General features: G+C 48.4%; 1 protein-coding gene, 1 long non-coding RNA gene and 1 pseudogene across 2 annotated transcripts; all 3 read left to right on the top strand.

Annotated features, from left to right (window-relative positions):
* Nucleotides 1–4,331: 4,331 nt before the first annotated feature.
* LOC123626446 lies at nucleotides 4,332–4,837 on the top strand. The gene is made up of 3 exons (XR_006730851.1): nucleotides 4,332–4,401; nucleotides 4,552–4,626; nucleotides 4,747–4,837. It is a non-coding gene; the product is annotated as an uncharacterized LOC123626446 (long non-coding RNA).
* A 6,444-nt stretch (nucleotides 4,838–11,281) lies between these two features.
* Nucleotides 11,282–15,879, top strand: LOC123626715 (collagen alpha-1(I) chain-like). Its single transcript, XM_045535951.1, has 5 exons — nucleotides 11,282–11,387; nucleotides 12,928–13,181; nucleotides 13,595–13,690; nucleotides 13,817–14,783; nucleotides 15,414–15,879. The coding sequence occupies exons 1-4, from the start codon at nucleotides 11,282–11,284 to the stop codon at nucleotides 14,666–14,668; spliced, it is 1,308 nt and encodes a 435-aa protein (XP_045391907.1). The 3' UTR covers nucleotides 14,669–14,783; nucleotides 15,414–15,879.
* A 3,659-nt stretch (nucleotides 15,880–19,538) lies between these two features.
* On the top strand, nucleotides 19,539–20,701 carry LOC123626445 (annotated as a pseudogene).
* Nucleotides 20,702–21,407: the final 706 nt, after the last annotated feature.

The raw sequence follows: 21,407 nt of genomic DNA, 5'->3' as shown, positions 1-21,407 counted from the left end.
TCACATCAAAGCCATCTTCCTGGCTTTTCTTTCACAAAAAGCTATGGTGGTCAAATCAGAAAGAACTTCTAAAACAGGATTCTGAGCTGTTCACGACCGAATGTATCTCCCCCTTCTTTGCCGAGAGGAAGGCTCTCCCTGCAGACCCAGCCGCCTGGTCAGCACGTCCCAGGGAGGGTCACTCTCCCTCCCTGTCCAGCCAAGGACGGGCCAAATCTAAGGCAGGAAAAAAGAGACACAGGGACTTGAGATTTCATATCCCGTTACAGGCAGCGTTTGTCCTTCTATCCCAGACCTGCCTCTGCCTGCATCTAGCTCGGGCAGGAACGCAGCCTTCCTGACCATCGAGCTTCTCTGACATGCTCTTGCCCTCATTCCAGGAAACCACGTCTTTCCTGCTTTGCTTTTGTGGCGGCCCTCCCTCCACCTCCTCGCCCCCTCTACACCGCAGTTGCCTCGCACGTCCTGCCATGGACTTGGCTCAGCCACGTGCCTGCTGCCCTTGTCCTAGCGACAGTGTGAGGTCCCTGAATGAGCATCCGAAGCCGTGGCCCTGGCTGGATGTGGGCAGGGGCTGCATCCTCAGGCAGCCAGGCAGAGGGTCTGGAAACACAGCACGCTGTTCTTGTTTCTCCGTGAACTCGTGTGGTGAACACGAGAAGGCTCATAGGCTGCTCAGTGTCCTGGTTGTCCAGTGCTGGGATGGGGAGGGACACACACCGCATCTGACGCACCGTCAGGCGGGGTTAACGAGTTTCTCTCTCTCCCCCTCTCTCTCTCTTTACTTTTCCGTCCATGTCCTGGGCAAAGCTTACTTATTCGTAGAAGTCTTGTCCATTGTGTCATTTCCTTCCTTCTCTGAAGGGCAGATTTCCATCTGGGTATCTGGGAAGAGAGGAAAGGAAAATAGTTCTTGGACAGGGTGGTTCTGGAAATTAATAGCTCCCTCCTCTGTGTTGTCAATCTCCAGACTTAAAGGATACAACTTTTTTTTTTACCACCCTGCACAATTGGTGATTAAACACCGGGGTTGTTATGACAGAGAAAAAAGGTTAGATTCTAATTTTGGCAGCAAGAATAAAGACTGACCTTGTCAATAAAATGTAGTCAGGGAGTTTAAACTCTTTTGCCAAAGGCCTGGTTTCCCAACTAGAGGGCCGTCCTCCGCCTCCTCCAGTGAAGTTGCTGATATTTTCCCTTGTTGATACATTCTCCTAAAATGCTGTGCAATTATTTTCCCCTTAATTGTCTCCTGGAACTACTTAGCACATTTCCTCTGAGTGAGGGATGGTGCAACCGAGGCACGGAAACACGACAGCGTGAATACCGTGCTCCCAAGGAGCTCTCCCCTCGCCCGCTGACGGCCCCCTCTTAAAGTAGCCTCCGTGGATCCAGGGGCAGTGGGGCTGAGACACAAGACCCTCACCAGCCTGTCATGCCTCTAGAGCTCAGCCCGTAGGGGAAAAAGGACCCTCACCACTAGCCAGTCGCAGGCAGATTACAGAGCGTGGGTGAGGGCACGTGACTTTTTGGAAGCAATACTCCTCTCTAGTGGCCGGGACTGGTTTGCTTCCAGATTCATGCAATGGCAGCCACCCAAGCCCCAGGTAGACGGTGGGATGGGGCTGTGTGGGGCGGAGTGGCCGTCTTCATTACCTGAGTCATCTTGGGCCAGGTAGACAAGTCTGCAGGCCACTTGTCCCCAAGCAAAGCTAAGTGAAGATAAATGTCTAAATCATCTTCACTTCCTTGCCAAAGCCACTGGGTGTCCAGGATGCAGCTGTAGCGGGATGTGTCAGGAATTTTATGCCTGTCTCTTTGTCTGGGCTAGATGTCCCTCTCTCTGGGATCCTACCCCCATCCCTGTCCTGACTGCTGTCAGCATTCGTCACTCTGTTACAGTCACCCGTCTGCCCTACAACACTATAACTGGCTTTACTGCAGGAACCGCGTGTGTGTGTGTGTGTGTGTGTGTGTGTTTCTGTAGCCTTAGTGTTTAAAATAGAGCCTGGCACCCAGTAGGGACCCAAAGTGTGTTTTCTGGGAGAATGAAATTGTCCTCCAGCAGAAAAGCAGCAGCAGGTGTCGCTGTCCCCGGTGAACTCAGGAGGGCTCGGCGGGATGCCTCCTGAAATGTGGAAAGACCCGGGCCCCTGAAGCAGACACGCACCACTGGCAGGGCCAGTGGGGGCTGGAGGGAGGCTGGAGGGAGGGGAAGAGACAAGTGACTAGGGCGAGGGAGAAATCTCCAGTGCATTAGCACACTCTTTATTCTTGTCCAGTGAACATTTCTTGTTTCCTCTGGAGTCCCAGCTAGATCAGATGCTGGCAGTTGAGGAAGCGAATGATCATTGAGGGCGGGTGGAGACCTGTAGGAGCCTCGCTCAGAAGCAGACGTCGCTCCCTCCTGGCCGCCCGTCCCACGGTCGTTGAAAGAACCAAGAGCAGGAGGGTGGTGGATGGGTGAGTCGGAGGCCGCAGGGAAAACGGGCCCCTCCCAGACACACACAGGCCCACGGAGGCTGGAATCACTGCTGGGCAGACGCCACCTTTTCCATACCGGGCTTTTTTGCAGAGAAGGGCAACTGATAAGAAACCAGTTCATATTAGGCATTTAGTAAACAAAGGAAGGAAGATGATTTCTAGGTCTCAGCCGATTCAAGATGATCTCCAACAGCAGTGTGTAACAACACACTGTTTTTAGGAATGGAACTTCTGTTGTTTTTTTTTTTTTTTGAGACAGAGTCTCACTGTGCTGCCCAGGCTAGAGTGAGTGCCGTGGTGTCAGCCTAGCTCACAGCAACCTCAAACTCCTGGGCTCAAGTGATCCTCCTGCCTCAGCCTCCTGAGCAGCTGGGACTACAGGCATGCGCCACCATGCCCGGCTAATGTTTTCTATGTATATATTTTAGTTGTCCAGATAATTTCTTTCTATTTTTAGCAGAGACGGGGTCTCACTCTTGCTCAGGCTGGTCTCAAACTCCTGACCTCGAGCCATCCACCCACCTCGGCCTCCCAGAGTGCTAGGATTACAGGCATGAGCCACTGCGCCCGGCCTAGGAATGGAATTTCTTAGTTGCACAAGATCTGGTATTGTATCCTAGCATATAAAACGATGCACTTGGGGTTCCCCACGTCTAACCCCGCAGCAGACAACCACCCATGAACTCAGCTTGGGACCCACTGCCTGCTCCTCCCCCTTGGCTCAGGCCCCCGGAGGTCACGTGAGCCACCGCGTAGCCCCCTAACACTGAAAGAAGATTCCACCTGGTCCTCCGTCCTACACATAATCTACCAGGAGAGTGAACTGGAGACTGACACCTGGGAGGGCACCGAAAATCCCCCAGCGCTTTGGGCGCTTTCCTTGTTCAACGCCAGTTGGTGGGTCCTTACGGTTCTCCGGCATCATTCCTCACAAGGTCTCGTTGACAGTCTCATCCTCCTGTGTGTCCCCGGCACTTAACGCTGGGAAAGGCCATGGTAAACCCCCAACTGCGGGGAAGCAGCCTTTTGTCCAGAGCAGTTACCTTTTAGCGCTGGTGTCTGAGCTGCAGGTGGCACGTGGAGGATTTGAGACTGAGGAACAGACAGGAAACCACCCAGAGAAGAGGCTTCTGTTTGGCCCAATCGGGTCCTGCGGGGGCCCCGGCGGGAGGGTGGACTGTCCCCTCTTGGCGCCCACCAGGTCTGCGAATCTCTGTCCACCCTGTGGGGGGCCAGCCGGGCCTTTCCTCTGGCAGAGGCGTCTCACAGCGGCAGGGGGACTTGGGGACATGCACACTCAGGGGAGCACAGACAGGGGAACTCTCAGGCCTGTCATCCTTCGCACAGGCATGAGACCACCAGGCGCGGGACTGTGACCCTGTTTGACAGTGCCATGTGCTTAAGGAGGGAGTTCTGTACTTTCACAGCTGCAGCAACGGAGAACTGAACAGTCTCTGCAGCCGGCCAGTCCGCAGACACCGCGGGAGACGAATCCCACCCGGGCTCGTCTGGACCAGCTTGGGACACACAGGAGGACAGAGACAGGTAACGAAGGCAATGGGCCTGGACAAACCAGGGCCAGGCCACTGGCGGGGGCCAGCGGGGGTGGAAGTTAGTAACAGGCTCACAGCGCAGTGTTGTACATGCAGGGTTAAAGTTGACGCACAACTGCAGTTCTCCAGAATTATGTTTAACTTAATTGCTCAATAACCTGCCGATATTCTATACCTTAGTATGAATTCAATTCTGTTCACCCCGCTATAGCGTTGCTTTGCAAAGTCACCAGTTCAAAGAAGTTCGTTCCCGTGTGTCGGGAGTGAGAGCAGCTGAGTCCTAAGAGCGCAGGGTCGGGAACCAGGTGTCCAGGGGACAACTCCTGAGCCTCTTGGGAGAGATGAGCCCAGAGAATGGTTCTAGGTATGAGAGCACTTTATTACAAGGTGACACTTTGGCGCTGTGGTCCCGCGGTATTCTCTGGAAATTTGCTAAACCACGTGGAGCGGGAGGGTGTTCTCTTGCCTAGATTCTGTCAGTCTCAACAGCTGCCTCCCCCCGTGTCACTTTCAGATTTCTTCTGGGCTTTGCACAGAGGGTGGAGGGGAAAGGGCCGGTCCTGACCTGCAAAGAGTGGAGACAGGAGAGGTGAGCCGGGAGGGGTGAGTGGTGAGGAGGGAGAAGGGAGCCTGGGAGCGAGAGTGCTGCACTAGCTGGTGACAGGCAGAGGGTGGGAAGTGCGAGACTGCCACCTTTCTCCTTCCACAGAGACCCACGTTCCAGCTTCTGTGTCTACTGTCGTGGGTGCTCCAGCGTGGAGACGGGTCTGAGGCCAAGCATCTCACAGCACCGCTCTTCCTCCCTGGAGATGGGGTTCACTCCGAGGGCTGCTTTGCATTGATGTCGTGTTGTGGGGGGAGTACAGTCTCCCATCTCTCTCCGTCTCCTCAATCCTCCCTGTTTCCTGAGACATAAAAAAATAGAAATTAGGGCAATTAATAACCATACAGGGGCCTCTGAGTGTTCAAGGGAAGGGAAGTTGCACGTCTCTCGCTTTTAGTCAAAAGCTACAAAGGATTAAATTTAGCAAGGAAGGCAAGTCTGAAGCCAAGACAGGTGACAGCTTGCTCCGAGGTCAGCTGTTGAGCCTAAGAATACTGAGTCATAGAAATGCCCCCTGTATTTCTGGAGACAAGATTTGATTTCAGAAGTCACATAAGGCTTTGCCTTAAAGAAAAAAGAAATGTGTTAGTTCAAAAGCTGCCTCGTCTCAGGAGGGCGTCTCCTTGGTCAGTAAAAGCTGCACTTCAAAGAGACAGCTGTAAACTGGGCCTATGGTTCTCACCTGTTTTGAAAGACAAGGCAGGCCTCTTCCTAGAGCCATGGGTTGCCAGAGCTGGCAAGGACCCCCGGAGATGAGAGCTGATCAGAGAGATATGCTAATGCCCAAGCCGGGCCCAGAAGGAGCCATGCGGTTAAAGTAATTAACACAAAGCACAGCTCATGCTGACTTCTGAGATCATCTCTGTCTCCAAGAACACAATCACCGGAGCCAAGATGTCTCTGTTTTTTCTAAAGTAATAGCCTTATCAGAAAACTTAGAAGTTTGCCCCAAGAAGATTTTACAACTCATTGTTCCCCTAGATAGAGTTAGTCAAAGGATCTGTAGTAGCCTTTTAGAAGACTTTGACCCTAAAGCAAACTGCCTGTTAGTATGTAAATCCTGTTGCCCTTGGCAACAGGAGTTTGTATCTACCCTATATAACACCTGTGTGGATATTCATTTTGGGGAGATATTTCTGGCGGGAGGAAATACCCCCATCCGGATACCCTACTTTTATCTATTTTCATAAACCTTTACTTTATAAACTATATCTTTGGCTCTGTGTATTATTACTATTATTTCTGTTTCCTACTATTTTTTCATCCTTTGCGATGACCCCTGCCTGAGAGACCTGATCGGAAGAAAAAACCTCTTTGCGGGGAGCGCAGCTGACTCCCCGCAAACTGGCGTGGTCAACTTAGAGACCTGACCCGAAGAAAGAGACAAAACCTCTTTGCGGGGAGCGGGAGCGTAGCTAACTCCCCGCAGTCAGCCAAGCTGTGACTGCCAAGGAAAGTTCCTGAGGGAAATGAAAACTGCTGCTCCAGCGATCACACAAGTGATGAGACAGTGAAATAGTCTCGCTGACACGGAGAAAGTGTTAGCGGTGGGGACAGAAGATCCAACCGGCCACAGCGTTCCCTTAGGCCAAAGCCTAATCCAGAGCGAGGCCCTAACTCTCTTCAGTTCTGTGAAGGCTGAGAGAGGAGAGGAAGCTGCAGAAGGGAAGTCGGAAGCCAGCAGAGGTTGGTTCCCGAGGTTGAAGGAGAGAAGCCGTCTCCATAACATTAGTAAAACTCACGGGGAAGCAGCCGGTGCTGGTGCAGAAGCTGCGGCAAGTTGTCCAGACGATCTCGCCAAGGTACCTGCCGGCCACGCTCAACGCAGATTTTTAATGTGAATGAAACAGCCTCCTGTCGGGAGCAGGTGCCATCCAGGACTTTCACAGCTGGACGGGAGCAGTCAATGTCCGGCTTCAAAGCCTCACAGGTCAGGTGACTCTTCTGTCAGGGCCAATGCCGCTGGCGACTTTAAGCTGAAGCCGGTGCTATTTGCCACTGTGAAAGCCGCAGGGCCCTAAGACTTAGGCCGACTCGGCTCTGCCTGTGCTCTGTCGGCGAAACAGCAGTGACAGCACATCTGTTTACAGCGTGTTTCAGTGAATATTTTAAGCCCAATGTTGAGATTTACTGCTCAGAAAAAGAGATTCCTTTCAAAATGTCACTGTTCATTGACAATACAGCCAGTCAGCCGAGAGCCCTCATGGAGATGTACCAGGAAATTGATGTTGTTTTCGTGCCAACACAACGTCCGCCCTGCAGCCGGTGGATCAAGGAGTAATTTCGACTTTCAAGTCTTATTATTTAAGAAATATATTCTGTAAGGCCACAGCTGTCATAGGTAGTGATTCCTGTGGTGGATTTGAGCAAAGTTAATTGAAAACCTTCTGGAAAGGATTCACCATTCTAGATGCCATTCATGAGAGAAGATCAAAATACCAACATTAAAAGGAGGTTGGAAAAAGGTGATTCCAACTCTCGTGGATGAGTTTGAGGGATTTAAGACTTCAGAGGAGAAAATAACTGCAGATGTGGCAAAAATAGCAGGAGCACTAGGATTAGCAGTGGAGCCTGAAGATGGGACTGCATTGCTGCGATCTCATGGCCAAACTTGAACGGATGAGGAGCTGCTTCTTACGGGTGAGCAAAGAAAGTGTTTCTTCAGATGGAATCTACTCCTGGTGAAGATGCTGTGAGCACTGTTGAAATGACAACAAAGGATTTAGAATATTACAGAAACTTAGTTGATAAAGCAGCAGGAGAGTTTGAGAGAACTGACTCTAACTTTGAAAGAAGTTCTACTGTTACCCACAGTGTCATATGCTACAGAGAATTTTTTTTTGTGAAAGAAAGAGTTAATGTGGCAAACTTCCTTCCTTTATTGATTAATTGATTGACAGGGTTTTGCCCTGTCACCCAGGCTGGAGAACAGTGGGGTGATCATAGCTCATTGCAGCCTCGAACTCCTGGACTCAAGCGATCCTCCCAAGTAGCTGAGACTACAGGTGTGCCCCGCCATGCACAGACAATTTTTTTTTTTATTTTTGGAAGAGGCAAGATCTCACTGTTTTGCCCAGCTGCTCTCAAGCTCCTGGCCTCAAGTGATCCTCCTGCCTTGGCCTCCCACAGTGCTAGGTAGGACTGCAGGCATGAGCCACCACAGCTGGCCTCATTGTTGTCCTGTTTTAAGAAACTACCACAGCCGCCCGCCCTTCAGGAACCACCACACTGATCAGTCAGCAGCCATCACCGTCAAGACAAGACTCCGCACCAGCAAAACGATTGCAACTCACTGAAGGCTCAGATGATCGCTAGCATTTTTTAGCAATTAAGTGGTTTTTAATTAAGGGATTTACGTTTTGTTTTTAGACAGTGCTATTGCACACTTAATAGACTGCAGTCTGGTATAGACACAACTTTTACATACACCGGGAATCAAAAAATTGGTGTGACTTGCTTTATTGCGATGTTTGCTTTCTTGGACGGTGTGGACCAAACCCGCACTATCTCTGAGGTGCCTGTGTGGGGATGTGCTGGCAGGTAGGACTGGCTTCCTGTTTAAACGCAGCTTCCAAAGCTTTTATTTTTATCTTCACACCTTGCTTTACATGTGTCAGAGATCAACTGGACCTGCTGGAGTGACAGCAGGTGTGCTGTTGGCCCTGCAGTGAAATGCCTTCCACCTGCTCTCAGGCCCAGAAGATGTGGACTGTCAGGGCCGAGCTCCTGCTGTGAGATGAGCCCTGGGGGGCTGGAGAGACCCAGCCCTGCCCTAGTTGCCACCACCCAGGCTTCTCACCTCCCTGCCAAAGGGAAGGCAGTCGCTGGAAATGCAGGAGCCTTTCCCAGCACTGTCCTCACGTGGCTTTGAGTTACTGTCTAGTTTTCTTTCATTTTAACTTAAAGAACTTCTGTTAGCATTTCCTATAGGGCCAGTAATGAGCTCCTTCAGTTTTTGTTTATCTGGGAATGTCTTAATTTCTTGCATATTTTTGAAAGACAGTTTTTGGAATATAAAACTCTCAGTTGACAAATTATTTTTCTTTCAGTACTTTAAACTACTTTCCCATTGCTTTATTCTTTTTAAAAATCTTCTTACTGCTTTCTGACATCAAATGTTTCTGATGATTAATCTGCTGATAATCGTATGGGGCGTCTCTTGTATGTTATGAGTCCCTTCTCTCTTGCTACTTTCAAGATTCTTTTTTTTTTTTTTTGTCTTTTGACAATTTGAGTATAATGTGTATTGGTATGGGTCTCAGACTTTATTCTACTTAGAGTTCAAGTTTCTTAAATTTGTGAATTCATGTGTAGAAGCAAATGTGGGCCATTTTCAACCATTATTTCTTTCAATCATCTGTTTTGCTTTTCTCTCTCCTCCTTCTGGGAATTCCATAACGTGTGTTTTTCTGCTTGATGGTGCCCCACAGGTCTGTTAGGCTCTGCTAACTTTTCTTCCTTCTTTTTTCTTTCTACTCCTCAGATGAGATAATTTCATTTGTTCTTTTTTCAAGTTCACTCATCTTTCTTTTGTCTGCTGAAATCAAATTGCTGTTGAACACCTATAGTGAATTTTTCATTTCAGTTGTTGTGCTTTCAGCTCCAGAATTTCTGTTTGGTACTTTCAAAAATTCTGATCTCTTTGTTAATATTGTCATTTTGTTCACATATCATTTTCCTGATCTCCTTTAGTGGTTTTGCTTATGTTTTCCTTTAGTTATTTGAGCACATTTTAAATTTTTTTGTGTAGTAAGTCTGATGTCTGGGCTTCCTCAGGAATGGTTTCTGTTTAATATTTTTTTACTTGAATGAGCCATGTTTTCCTCTTTGTTTGTACACATTGTGGAGTGGGTGTGTGTGTGTGTGTGTGTGTGTGAGAGAGAGAGAGAGAGAGAGAGAGAGAGAGAGAGAATTGGGCATCTTACTGTTATAATGTGGTAACTCTGACATTCAGAATCTTTACCTTCTCCAGGGGTTGCTGGTTTTTGTAAAAATTGTTGAAGCATGTAGCAGCAGTCCATTTGTTTGAGACTTTTCCAAACTTTTTTTATAAGACTATTCCTTGTCATGTGTAATTGCTGAAGTCTTTGTTCCTTTACTTTGTGTTCAGCTAATGTTTGGACAGAGATTTCCTTGAAGGCCAAGGGGTCTCCTGGTCTTTGCAGACTGTCTTTGTGCACTCCTTCAAAATCAGTGAAGCTTGCTCAGAGCCCAGGGATCAGCATGAGGTGAAAGTCTAGGTCCTCTCAGAACTTTGTGAGCACACGTTGTCCCTGAGCATGTAAATTCCCCTGCAGACACAGCTGCTTTTGAATATCCCAATTTCTCAGAGTCTCACTCCAGCTTCCAGTCTGGGCCTCAGGTGGTCTATTGTATGTCTCCACTCATAATCTTTCACCCCAGGCATCGGTGAGTCTGCAGTCATCTTGCAGCTTTCATGAACATTGTCCCTCTGTGTTCCCACCTGTGTGTGTTCTGTGCTATGTGACACAGACTAGTGAGTCAGTCCTTCAGGTATCTCCCAGACAGTATAGAAGAGATGTGCATAACAATTTGCAAGTAATATCTGCTCTGATTCTTTCGGCACCAGGGAAGGAACTGGAAACGAGGCTGGTTGCTGCTGCTTCAAGACTGATACAGCCACCACACTGGGAAGAAGGTGGGACCAGGGTAAGTAAAAACACAACAGAAATTTTCACTTTGAAGATGGCATTTTCTTGATCGGGCATTCACTTGGTTGCTGTAAACCTTTGACTGTTTTCCAGTACTCAGTCAAAAGTGGTTCAAAAAATTTCTTTTTATTTTTTAATGTTCTGTGGAGAAAGGAAAGCTTAGAGCTTCCTAGTCTGCCAGTTTTCTGATGTCTGTCCTTCAGCAAACTCTGTAATCCTGTGTTAGCATGTCCCCGTACCTATTTTGGCTGAAAGCCTCCTCAGACCATTGTGGCGTGAGGCAGAGTAAACACAAACCCCCTGGGTGGGCTGCTGTGTGCACAGCAGTGACCCGCGTGGACACGCCAGTGTGGCCGCCACCCAGACGCCATTTTGGTGTTTCTGTGGAGAAGCTGAAGGACGGCAATTGTAAACGGGCCCAGAATCCTTCTGGAGAAAGCCTGCTGTGCAGCCACACTCCTCCTTTCCTTGAAACTTTACCCAAAACCATTTTGAATTTTCCACAGCTAGTTTACCAGTCTGGTGGATTACTGTTTTTTACCCGTTTGTGTGTGTGTGCTTGTGCACACATGTAGGCTAGGGAGGGGGGGGGTGAATAATTCTTCTTCTTTGCCTAAAATGGCAGAGAAATGCCCACCTCGCCCCCACCCCAACCCACCCCTTTCTACCTCCCACACTAAGAATCTCAAGACCTGACCTCATTGTTTCTCCTGAGGAGCTCACGGTTTGGTGGGCTCCTTCCAGAACCCTCACAGCCTCCCGCGGAGCAGGTCTTCCCACCCAGCCTCGCTCTCCTGCCGGCCTTGGCTCCCGTGTTCCCTTCCTGGGATCCGCCGTCCAGTCAGCAGCAGGGCTGCAGAGACGACAGAGCTTGGTGTCTTTCCGGGTCAACGAAGCTTCCACTGTGACCAGGGACAGTGCCCAGGGCCCTCCTTTTCAAACACGAAATGTAGAGAATCCCGAGAGAGATGCAGCAAAGGAGGGAAAGTCGTCCAGATGGGCTCCGCCCTTCCAGTCATCTGTCCCTTCGGCGCCTGTACACAACGTGGGACCTGTTGACAATGAGCGTCAGATGTAAGAGCTGACGGAAGAACACCCAGACAGGGAGGGGGTGAAAGGAGGAGACTCTTGACAGGGACCTCCTCTTACCCCCCCAGCCTGGCCTTGTGAGACAGGGAGCCCAAGGGCTGTCGGGGTCACATTTAGTGTTGCGGCCTGAAAACCAAAGGAGACACAGAGGTGTGCGAACCATTAGCACCAGGGCAAGGACAGCTGAGCCAGGCACAGAGGGCAGCTCTGCATTGGGGCCACCACCTTCCGGCTGAAGCTGAGGCCCGGCCGCCAGGGCGGCTGCTTGCCCGACCCGTCTGCGCCTTCCAGCCCCAGCCCCACAGGGATCCGGGAAGGGAAGGAACCTCCCCAAGGTGTCCAGGACTGGACACTGGATGGTCGGATGGAGGAGGGGAGAAAGGGATGGAGAGAGGAAGGGGAGAGAGAAGGGAGGGAGGGACGGAGGGGCTGGGGCAGGGACAGAGGAAGGGAGAAAAAGAGGTTGTCTCAGCCCCGGCAGGAAGGCCACGCTCACCTTAGGATGAGTGGGGATAGGGGTGGAGGTGACCATCTAGTGTTGGTTGGCCTCAGCAGGTGAGGGGGTGGCAGGGTTCCCTCCTTTTCCTTCTCTCCGTCCCTCCGTTCTGTCCCTCCCTTTGGTGCTTCGGGCTGAGCATAGGAAGAGAGCGGAGCTCTTGGAAACAGGAAAGCTGAAGATAAACCCCAAAGCTTCCTTTGTCTCCCCTTAATCTGCTTTAGGCTCCCGCTGGCTCCTCCTAATCCAGTGAGTCCTTGCATGAAAGGCGCTTCGGGGTGTTAAACTGCTATTTACCGGCAAGTGGCAGGTGGCAGGTGGGGCAAAGGGCAAGAGGAGCCTGTCTGTGGGAACAAGAGCTAGGAAGCCTTCCTTCCTCCCTGCCCCCTGGCGAGGGCCCCTGACGCCCTGTCGTCAGTGTCTCGGCCAGTGCCTTCCAGACTGCTGCCATAAACCGCTGGGGGACTGGGAAATCAGTTTAGTGGATTTCAGCCAGCATTGCTGAGCTGTGGGGGTTGGTGCCCCGTGGGAGGGTAGAATAGAAAGCAACAGGAGGCTTTGCTCTTGGCCGTGTGACAGAGAAGGCAGCGGAGAGGTGGGAGGTGGGAGGGCAGCCTGTAGGACTCAGTGTCCCAGCATCTGCTGCTGCTGTGCCTGCAGCCAGGACCCTCCCCCCAGGGACAGGGACAGGGACAGGGACAGGGGGAGGAGCAGATGAGGGAACCGAAGGCCCCTGTGATGAGGTCCGGAGGGAGAAGGGCAACAGAAAGGCGGTGCTGGGGGGAACTTTAGTCCCCGCTAGCGTTGACCCTCAGAAGGGAGTTTCGCAGCAGCTCAGCCCAAATGAGCTTTGTAGAGGATGACCTTTCTATTTCGAGTTTTAAAGATTCCGTCTTACTGTTTTGCCTTCCATCTTTTATGTGTACGTTAGGCAAAGAGCAATACAGTGAGCGTTTAGGATTCATATTAACGCCTTCATTTGATTGTTAAAGCTTTTTCCCCACATTTTTTTGGGTTCCGCTTAAACAGTACCACTAGCAAACCCAAGTGGATCAGAAAGTGGGGTGCTTGTGGGAAAAACAAAGAGAACGCTGAGGCCCAGGCTGAGCTGCGGCGGCGCTGCGGGAGGGGGCGGCTCGGTCCCCGCGCTCAGAGCTAAAGGGACCTCCCAGCGCTTCGCGGGCCGGGCGGGCAGCTCCCAGCGTTGCTGCTGCCTCTGGGGTTACGGGTCATTGTCCAAGGTCCACACTGTCCCTCACACCGTGCACGACCCTCGGCATCTCGTGGGGAAAGAGGGCTTTAGCTCCAAGATGGACTTTGGAGTTTAAAAGTAAGAGCAGCGCGAGGTCCCCCAGGGCCACCGCGGAGGCTGCGCAGAACCGGCTCTTTCTGCGCAAGTGAGCAGCGTCCGGGCCGCCCCCGCTTCAGGTGACAGCGACCTCTTCCTCTGTGGCTGGCCGGGGTGGAGGGGGATTACTTGGGACTAGCGTAGCGACATCAAAGGAGAAATGTTTACAGATGTTTGTCTTACGGGGAAGCGGAAACCATTCTTTTCGGATGGGGGAGGCGGCGCCCGCTGAGACTGCTGGGTTTTGGCCGCGGCCAGGAGACAGCCAGTCGCTGAGCAGTTACCTGCCTGTCACCACTCACAGCGGTCGGAAGTTATTACAAACCTCCATGCGGTTTGTTTCCCCAGGGTCCCAGGGCACCAGCCGGGGAAGGCAAGGCAGGACTGCGGCAGCGAGCTGTCACCCGCGGCCCGCCCAGCAGGGTTTGTAGCAGTTGCTTCCCGGTCAGGTGCGGGTGTCCCCTGCCTGCACCTGGCGCATCCCAGGGACAAGTGAGTCCAGCCTGGATGTTTCTGGGCCATGTGGCGATGCCTTAGTGTGCTCACATCCACGCTGGCGGCTGCTCCTAGCCCCGGGCCTGTGTCCTGCGACCTTCCTGGGCCTTCACCCCACACGGCACGAAGGAGAGAAAGGCCCAAAGACGCGAGGCCCTGCACGGGCAGGGCCGGGGCGGAGCCGACCCACAGGCGGGAGGGAAGGACGCTGGCCTCCCTCGCAGCACGTGCCGTGTGGGGCCCGGGAGCTCCTGGGCTGCCCCTGCCGACTCCACAGCCTCCCGGGCCTCTCAGAGCGGCAGCTTTTCCTCCAGGCCCGGGGGGCTCCCTGGAGGGGGTGGTGCCGCCGCCCTTTCTGGCAACCCTGGGTCTGGACGGCGGGCTCGGTGGAGCCAAGTGTCCCGGGCCACGGCTCCTCCACCAGAGCGGGTTCTGGGGACAGGATCGGGACAGCAGATCCTGGGAGGTCAAAGGAGGAGCAGAGAGGCCCGCAGCCCCGGCGTGGGGCCAGGGCAGGCGAGGGGTGGGAAGGTGGGCTCAAGGCTGAGCCGGGGCACGCTGCCAGGAAGAGTCAGGGGACGCGACGGCAGCGGGAGAAGCCGAGGGCTGGAATCTCCTGCCCTGGGGACCGGTGGGCTGCTGCCGCCGGGGCCATCAGAGCGGCAGGAGCAGCGCGGGCAGGACCGGACAGGACGCCCTTCTCCTCCCCGGGGGGCTGGGCGGCGGCAGGAGGGCGGCGGGCTCGCTGGCCGGCCGGGCGGGCCCTGGTCACACTGCTGTCGGCCAGGCTCCCGCCTTGCGCTGCGGGTGCCGTCGGCACGCACTGAGGGGCCCTGTGTTCCAGACGCTTCTAGCGACATCGCCTGCACCAGCTCATGCCCTTCGCACGGCAGCAGTGGAGCAGCACCTGGTTCTGTTTTCACTTGAGAAGTGGGTGAGGAGACGGAGACCTGGAGAAGGCGGGTGACTTGCCCCGGGCCACAGAGAGTCGGAGGAGCCCAAGCTCCCTGACCGCTGAGTCTGCGGTGACCAGATCCCGCAGGTACGGTGACAAGACCAGACCACGCTAGAGTTGTCAGGGGCCCAAACTGACCAAAAAGGTGAATCAAAAGACAGACGGGCGGGACTCAGCGGCTCACATCTGTAGTCCCAGCTACTCGGGAGGCTGTGGCAGGAGGATCGCTTGAGCAAAGGAGTGTGAGGCTGCTGTGAGCTATGATGGCACCACAGCACCTTAGCCTGGGTGACAGAGTGAGACCCTGTCTCAAAAAAAAAAAAAAAAGTTAAAAATAAGGTCTGTGGGCTCCTGTAGAAGGAGGAATGAATTCTGAAGAGGAGAACCGGAGGAGGAAGGCTCCCCCCAGAATGTGGGTTAGTCTTCAGCAAAGCCCCATCTGTCACCACGCATCACTCGAGCAAACCCTCGGGAACCACTAGCTCCTCGGACACTTCTGGTCCTGGGTCACCTCCTGGAGACCCTGTCAGGAGCCCCGAAAATAGAAAGGTGGCCAGCTCAAACAAAGGATGACAACTTCCGGAGAGCAAAAGTTTATGTCTTTCGGCTTCATTCAGTGCTTATAAGGAGAAGAGGTTAGTTTCTGAGAGCCCCACAAATCACTCACTACCACCTCAAAAGATTGATTTTATTTTTAAAAATATGTTCTCTTAACAGAATGTACAAGACAAAAGACAGCAGCCAACCTGCCGCAGAGAGACCTCACATGACGCAGAGGTTGGGCCCCGCTTCCTCCTGCGAGGCGAAGACTGTCTCGGTCCGGTAGACACGGGCAGTCGCAGGGCATGGCACCTGCAGGGGAGAGACCCTGAGCCAGTGTCAGTCTTAGGTTATTACAGCTGTCCAGAGGTTTACAGTTAAGAAACATTTTTTTTTTAGGAATATAAAAATATTTATTGACCGCTGTTCACCAGTATTTACAATAAACAGTATACAGTTGGATACCATTCTGATTACTACAAGGCTGTTCTTCCTGGCTTCTGCAGAACCAGTAACCCAAATACTGAAAAGATTGAGCCTACATGTAAGAAATGAATTGGGGTAAGAAAAAACATGCAGGTCAATAGTTTAGATTACAAAAAGTTTGTTCACTCATTTATGTCAGCAGGTCTGAAACTGCCAACGTTTCTAACCATCTGAATAAGTTTCCATGGGCCAAACCTCAGCTATTCCATTAATCATGAACTTTTAGTCAATGCAGCACAGGGATTTCAAGTTTTTGTAAAAGAATTGCTCACTAGGGGAATCTTTAATGTTCATTTAACTAAGTCTCGTTTACTGTATTAGAACACACCAGAATTTGTCTAGTTTCCTCATCTGGGTGGGGAGATTTTTGGTAGCGATAAAGCTTTTCCTTTTAGGAATTTTGCAAACACAATGTTGCATTTATATGAATATCCATGTAGATACGGATTCTAATATGGCTGCCTTTAAATTATCCAATTAATTATGAACCAACTATTTAGTTTGAAATGTTACAGCTTCAGGAAAATTTTCAGTTCTTAGGTTGCTCAGAATGATAGCATCACAGACACATGGGATTACCCATGATTTTTGTTTCGGTGAATGTTTAAAAATAAAGAGAATCATTTACATATGCATTTTACGTATACACACACAAAAACAAATTTAAAAAACCCAGAATGGTCCTTAGGCATGAGTTAAACACAAGTTCTGACTGAAAAATGGCTATGGAAATTTCCCCTAGCATTTAGAAGAGCTGTTCTCTAGTGCAGAGGAAATAATATACCATGGTATCATATGTCCTTTTCTGATAAAGGAAGCAACTACGGAAAGCTTTTGTTTGTTCAAAGTAACCAGTGCTATCGATGCACCCCCCAACAATTCTCTCAATACTACTTTCAAAACAAATGTATCAAACTTGATTTATTAGATGTAGTTATTTCTTCACATTAGTAAATCAAAAACCAAGCCCCAGATTGTGTGCGTATATATAAATATATATAAAAAACAATGCACACAATTATTGAGCTGCATCTTCTGGACAAGAATGCCAAGTTAGTCTCTCTTCATAAAAAGCAATTACAATTTGAGGACACTTCATATTTGCTTCTTTTGCCAGCACCAAATCTGCCTCATCTGAATCTTTCCATTTCATAAGAAACATTAATTCTCCACTGCTATCCGTGGCACCAATTATTCTTTCAGGATCAAGACCTCTGGCAAAGCCTCTTGGTTTGTCAGCACCATCTCTTTTTTTCTTTGATTTGCTATCGTCAGATTCACTGTCAGATAAAGATTTTCTTTTTGTACCATCTTTTTGTGTACCAGCTCTTTGAGAATTAAGAAATGCTTCAGGGAGACTCGCCGTGACACGGGCCTAAGCCGCCGCGACTCGGGCGTCTGGACAGCTCGGACCCTCGGGCCAGGCAGGTGCCGCCCCTCAGAGGGTGGGCCAGGGCCAAGGCGCCCACCTGCGCGGCCCCCACCGTGGGCCGGAGCCGAGTCGCCGCCCCGCCTGCTGGGGGACGGCTGGTCGGAGCTGTGGGAGCCGGGGGACCCCACGCTGGCTGCGTGCAGGAGAGGAGGGAGGAGAAACTTTGCCCTTTATTGTTTTTAGCCTTTAAGTGCAAGGAACTCTGTGTTGGAAGGAAAAATGTCCTTCTTCAATTTCCGTAAGATCTTCAAGTTGGGGAGCGAGAAGAAGAAGAGGCAGTACGAACATGTGAAGAGGGACCTGCTCCCCGAGGAGTTTAGGGAGATTATAGGAGAACTGGATGACGGAGCCTTTGGGAAAGTGTACAAGGCCCAGAATAACGAGACCAGCGTTTTAGCTGCTGCAAAGGTGATTGGCACCAAATCTGAAGAACTTGAAGACTACATGGTTGAAATTGATATATTAGCATCTTGTGATCACCCAAATATAGTCAAGCTTCTAGATGCCTTCTATTATGAGAATAATCTTTGGATCCTTATTGAATTTTGTGCAGGTGGAGAAGTAGATGCTGTGATGCTTGAACTTGAGAGACCATTAACTGAGTCCCAAATACAAGTAGTTTGCAAACAGACTTTGGAGGCATTGAACTACTTACATGATAATAAAATCATCCACAGAGATCTAAAGGCTGGCAACATTCTTTTTACTTTAGATGGAGATATTAAATTGGCAGATTTTGGAGTATCAGCTAAAAACACGAGGACAATTCAAAGAAGAGATTCCTTTATTGGCACACCATATTGGATGGCTCCTGAAGTAGTCACATGTGAAACATCTAAGGACAGACCCTATGACTACAAAGCTGATGTTTGGTCCCTGGGTATTACTTTAATAGAAATGGCTGAGATAGAACCACCTCATGATGAATTAAATCCAATGCGAGTGCTGCTAAAAATAGCAAAATCTGAGCCCCCTACTGAGCACAGCCATCAAAATGGTTTTCAAATTTTAAGGACTTTCTAAAGAAATGCTTGGAAAAGAATGTGGATGCTAGGTGGAATACATCTCAGCTACTGCAGCATCCCTTTGTTACTGTTGGTTCCAATAAACCAATCTGAGAATTGATTGCAGAGGCAAAGGCTGAAGTAACAGAAGTTGAAGATGGTAAAGAGGAAGATGATGATGAGGAAGCAGAAAATTCTCTGCCAATACCTTCAGATAAGCATGCCTCCTCTGATCTTAGTATTGCCACCTCTGAAGAAGACAAACTTTCACAAAATGCTTGTATTTTGGAATCTGTCTCAGAAAAGACAGAACGTAATACTTCTGAAGATAAATTCAACAACAAATTTCTTATTGAAAAATCTACCACTGGTGAACCTGAAAAGGCTATGGATAGAATTAATGAACTTGTTAATGATGCTCATTTAGAAGCTATGGCTGAACTCCATAATAGAACAACAGTAATCAAAGAGAATGGGAGAGAGAAGAGACCTGAGTCTGAAAATCTACCTGATACAAAAAACCAAGAAACTGTGAACACTAATTCAGTCAGTGAAGGAAAAGAGAATAATGCAGTGATAACTTTAGAAACAAACATTGAAGATAATCTAAAATCTGAGGAAGAAAGGGATCAGGAAGAGAAACAGACATTTGAAAATAGGCTTATAAAATCTGAAGAAATTAAAGATACTGTTATTCAAACAATAGATTCAGTTACTCAAGAGACTGGAGAAAAAGAGGCAGCTATTCAAGCAATTGATAGTGAAGTTGGCCTTAAAAAGGAAGACAGCCAAGAGAAATTAGGAAAAGATGACAAATCTCAAAAAGATGTCATCAACGATACAAGTAATGTGGTAGAAATAAACAAGGGAGTAGATGTTCAGAAGGTTGTTGAAAACAGTGCTGAGGATACTCAGAGTAATGATGGGGAAGAAGTGATTGAAGTAGACCAGAAATTAATAAGCAAGCCTGAGGAGGGTCCTGAGGCTGGTGGTACTAAGGAAGTTTCTATTAAAGAAATAGTTGAAACTAATGAGATAGATCAAAAATCTGTAGAAGATAAAAATAAGGAACAATTAATAAACAGTTCAGAGAACATATTGGAGACCAGTGAAGAACTAGGGACAAATGAGTTTGAAGAAATTACTGAATGAAGTAGCACAGAAAAAACAGAGGTTGGAAATGTAGTGATTGATGCTGACCAAAAGGCTTTAGGAGGTGACACTCAGGATGCTCATAAAGCCACTACTCAGATAGATACAGAGAAAAAAGAAATGCCATATGAAGTGCCAATTAAAACAGAACCTCAGGTTACTGCAGTTTCACAGCCCAGTGAACCTCAGCCTGTTCTAATACCCAGTATTAATATCAACTCTGGAGATGCAGAAAATGAAGGAGAAATCAGTGCTTTGTCAAGAAATGAAACCATGCTGCTTCCAGAATCTGAGAATCAAAAGGAACATGATGCTGATTCAGGCACTGGTTCTACTGCTGATAACAGCAGCATTGACTTGAATTTATCCGTCTCTAGCTTCCTCAGTAAAACTAAAGACAGTGGATCAATATCTTTACAAGAAACAAGAAGACAAAAGAAAACATTGAAGCAACTTAAAGATCAATATTTCATACAAAGACATCAGCTACTTAAGCGCCATGAGAAGGAAACAGAACAAATGGAGTGTTACAATCAATGACTTATTTGAGGAATTGAAAAACAGGCAGACTCAAGAAAAAACAATATTACCCAAGATTCACCACAGTGAAGCTAAGACTCGAATGACCATGTTTAAGAAAAGTTTGAGAATTAACTCAACAGCTACGCCAGATCAGGACTGCGACAAAATTAAACAGTTTGCTGCACAAGAAGAAAAGAGGCAGAAAAATGAGAGAATGGCTCAGCATCAGAAACATGAAAATCAAATGCGGGATCTTCAGTTGCAGTGTGAAGCCAATGTCTGAGAACTGCATCAGCTGCAGAATGAAAAATGCCACCTGTTGGTTGAGCATGAGACACAGAAACTAAAGGAGTTAGATGAGGAACACAGCCAAAAATTAAAGGAGTGGAGAGAGAAATTGAGACCTAGGAAAAAGACACTGGAAGAAGAGTTTGCCAGGAAACTCCAGGAACAGGAAGTGTTCTTTAAAAGGACTGGGGAGTCTGAATGCCTTAACCCATCAACACAGAGCCGTATTTCTAAATTCTATCCTATTTCTAGCTTGCATTCCACTGGATCATAACATGGGAAGCATTCTGTGCTTGAGTTGGCTTTTTAAATATATCATTCTATTCTCTTCATCTTCTGCCACAGTCTATATCAAATAGCTCATGAAGACAATCACCTGCCTCACCTTCTAGGTGTTTTTTTGGTTTTAGTTTTGGGTTGTTTTTTTTTTTTAAAGCAAAGATGAAGGGAAAACAAACTAAGACAGATGCTGGGCCATGCTGGCAAAGTAGCATCTTGCAGTAATTCCCTAAGGTGATTTTGTATATTAATCTTAAAAATTGTATTCTTTAGACACTGTTACCTGAAAAATTATTAAGAGAAATAATGTTTAAAGTTATTTTAAAAAACTGTTATGTCACTAAGTGTTAATAAATGTCTTTTTACCTGTCCTAACTTCTCAGTGATGCCTAAATTCTATAGCTGAAGCTCTGCTGTAGAGGATTGAAATGATTTTCTTTTGGTGAATCAGCTCTCATAAAAAAGCTATGAGTTGCTCAAAATGTTCTATTGATTCAGTGAATAAATATATTTTATCTTTAAATAGGAACAAACTCTTTTAAAAGAGAGAAATTATTTCAGTAATTTGTTGAAAGTAACCTATTTAGGCATGAGCTAACAATTGAGGTTGCTAGTTTTATTAAGATAGTGCCTAAAACACTAAATTTTAATCAAGTCTAAGATAGGATTTTCTTTTTGATCAACAGAGACATAACATCCTTAGCATTAAACATTATTGTGTTAAAAATCTTGCTCCTGTTACCATTTGATGGAAATTTTCATCCTAAAATATATGTTGTACAAAGTTTGGAAGACAAAAAATAAAAATAAAAATAGCTTTTAGATGTGCAAATTGGAAATGTAAAATACCAAACTAAAAGTAAGATAGATTTAGCCATCTCAGTTTATTTTCTAAAATAATACATGAGTTAAATGACTTCTCTCCTTCTTAGTGAATTCTGTACTTTTAAAACTCTATGAGAAGCTTGCAGGCTCTGAGTTATATTTATAAATATATTTTCTGAAATT

The sequence above is a fragment of the Lemur catta genome, chromosome 22, assembly GCF_020740605.2.
Source record: "Lemur catta isolate mLemCat1 chromosome 22, mLemCat1.pri, whole genome shotgun sequence".
NCBI lineage: Eukaryota > Metazoa > Chordata > Mammalia > Primates > Lemuridae > Lemur > Lemur catta.
This window is presented reverse-complemented; position numbering and strand designations above follow the sequence as displayed.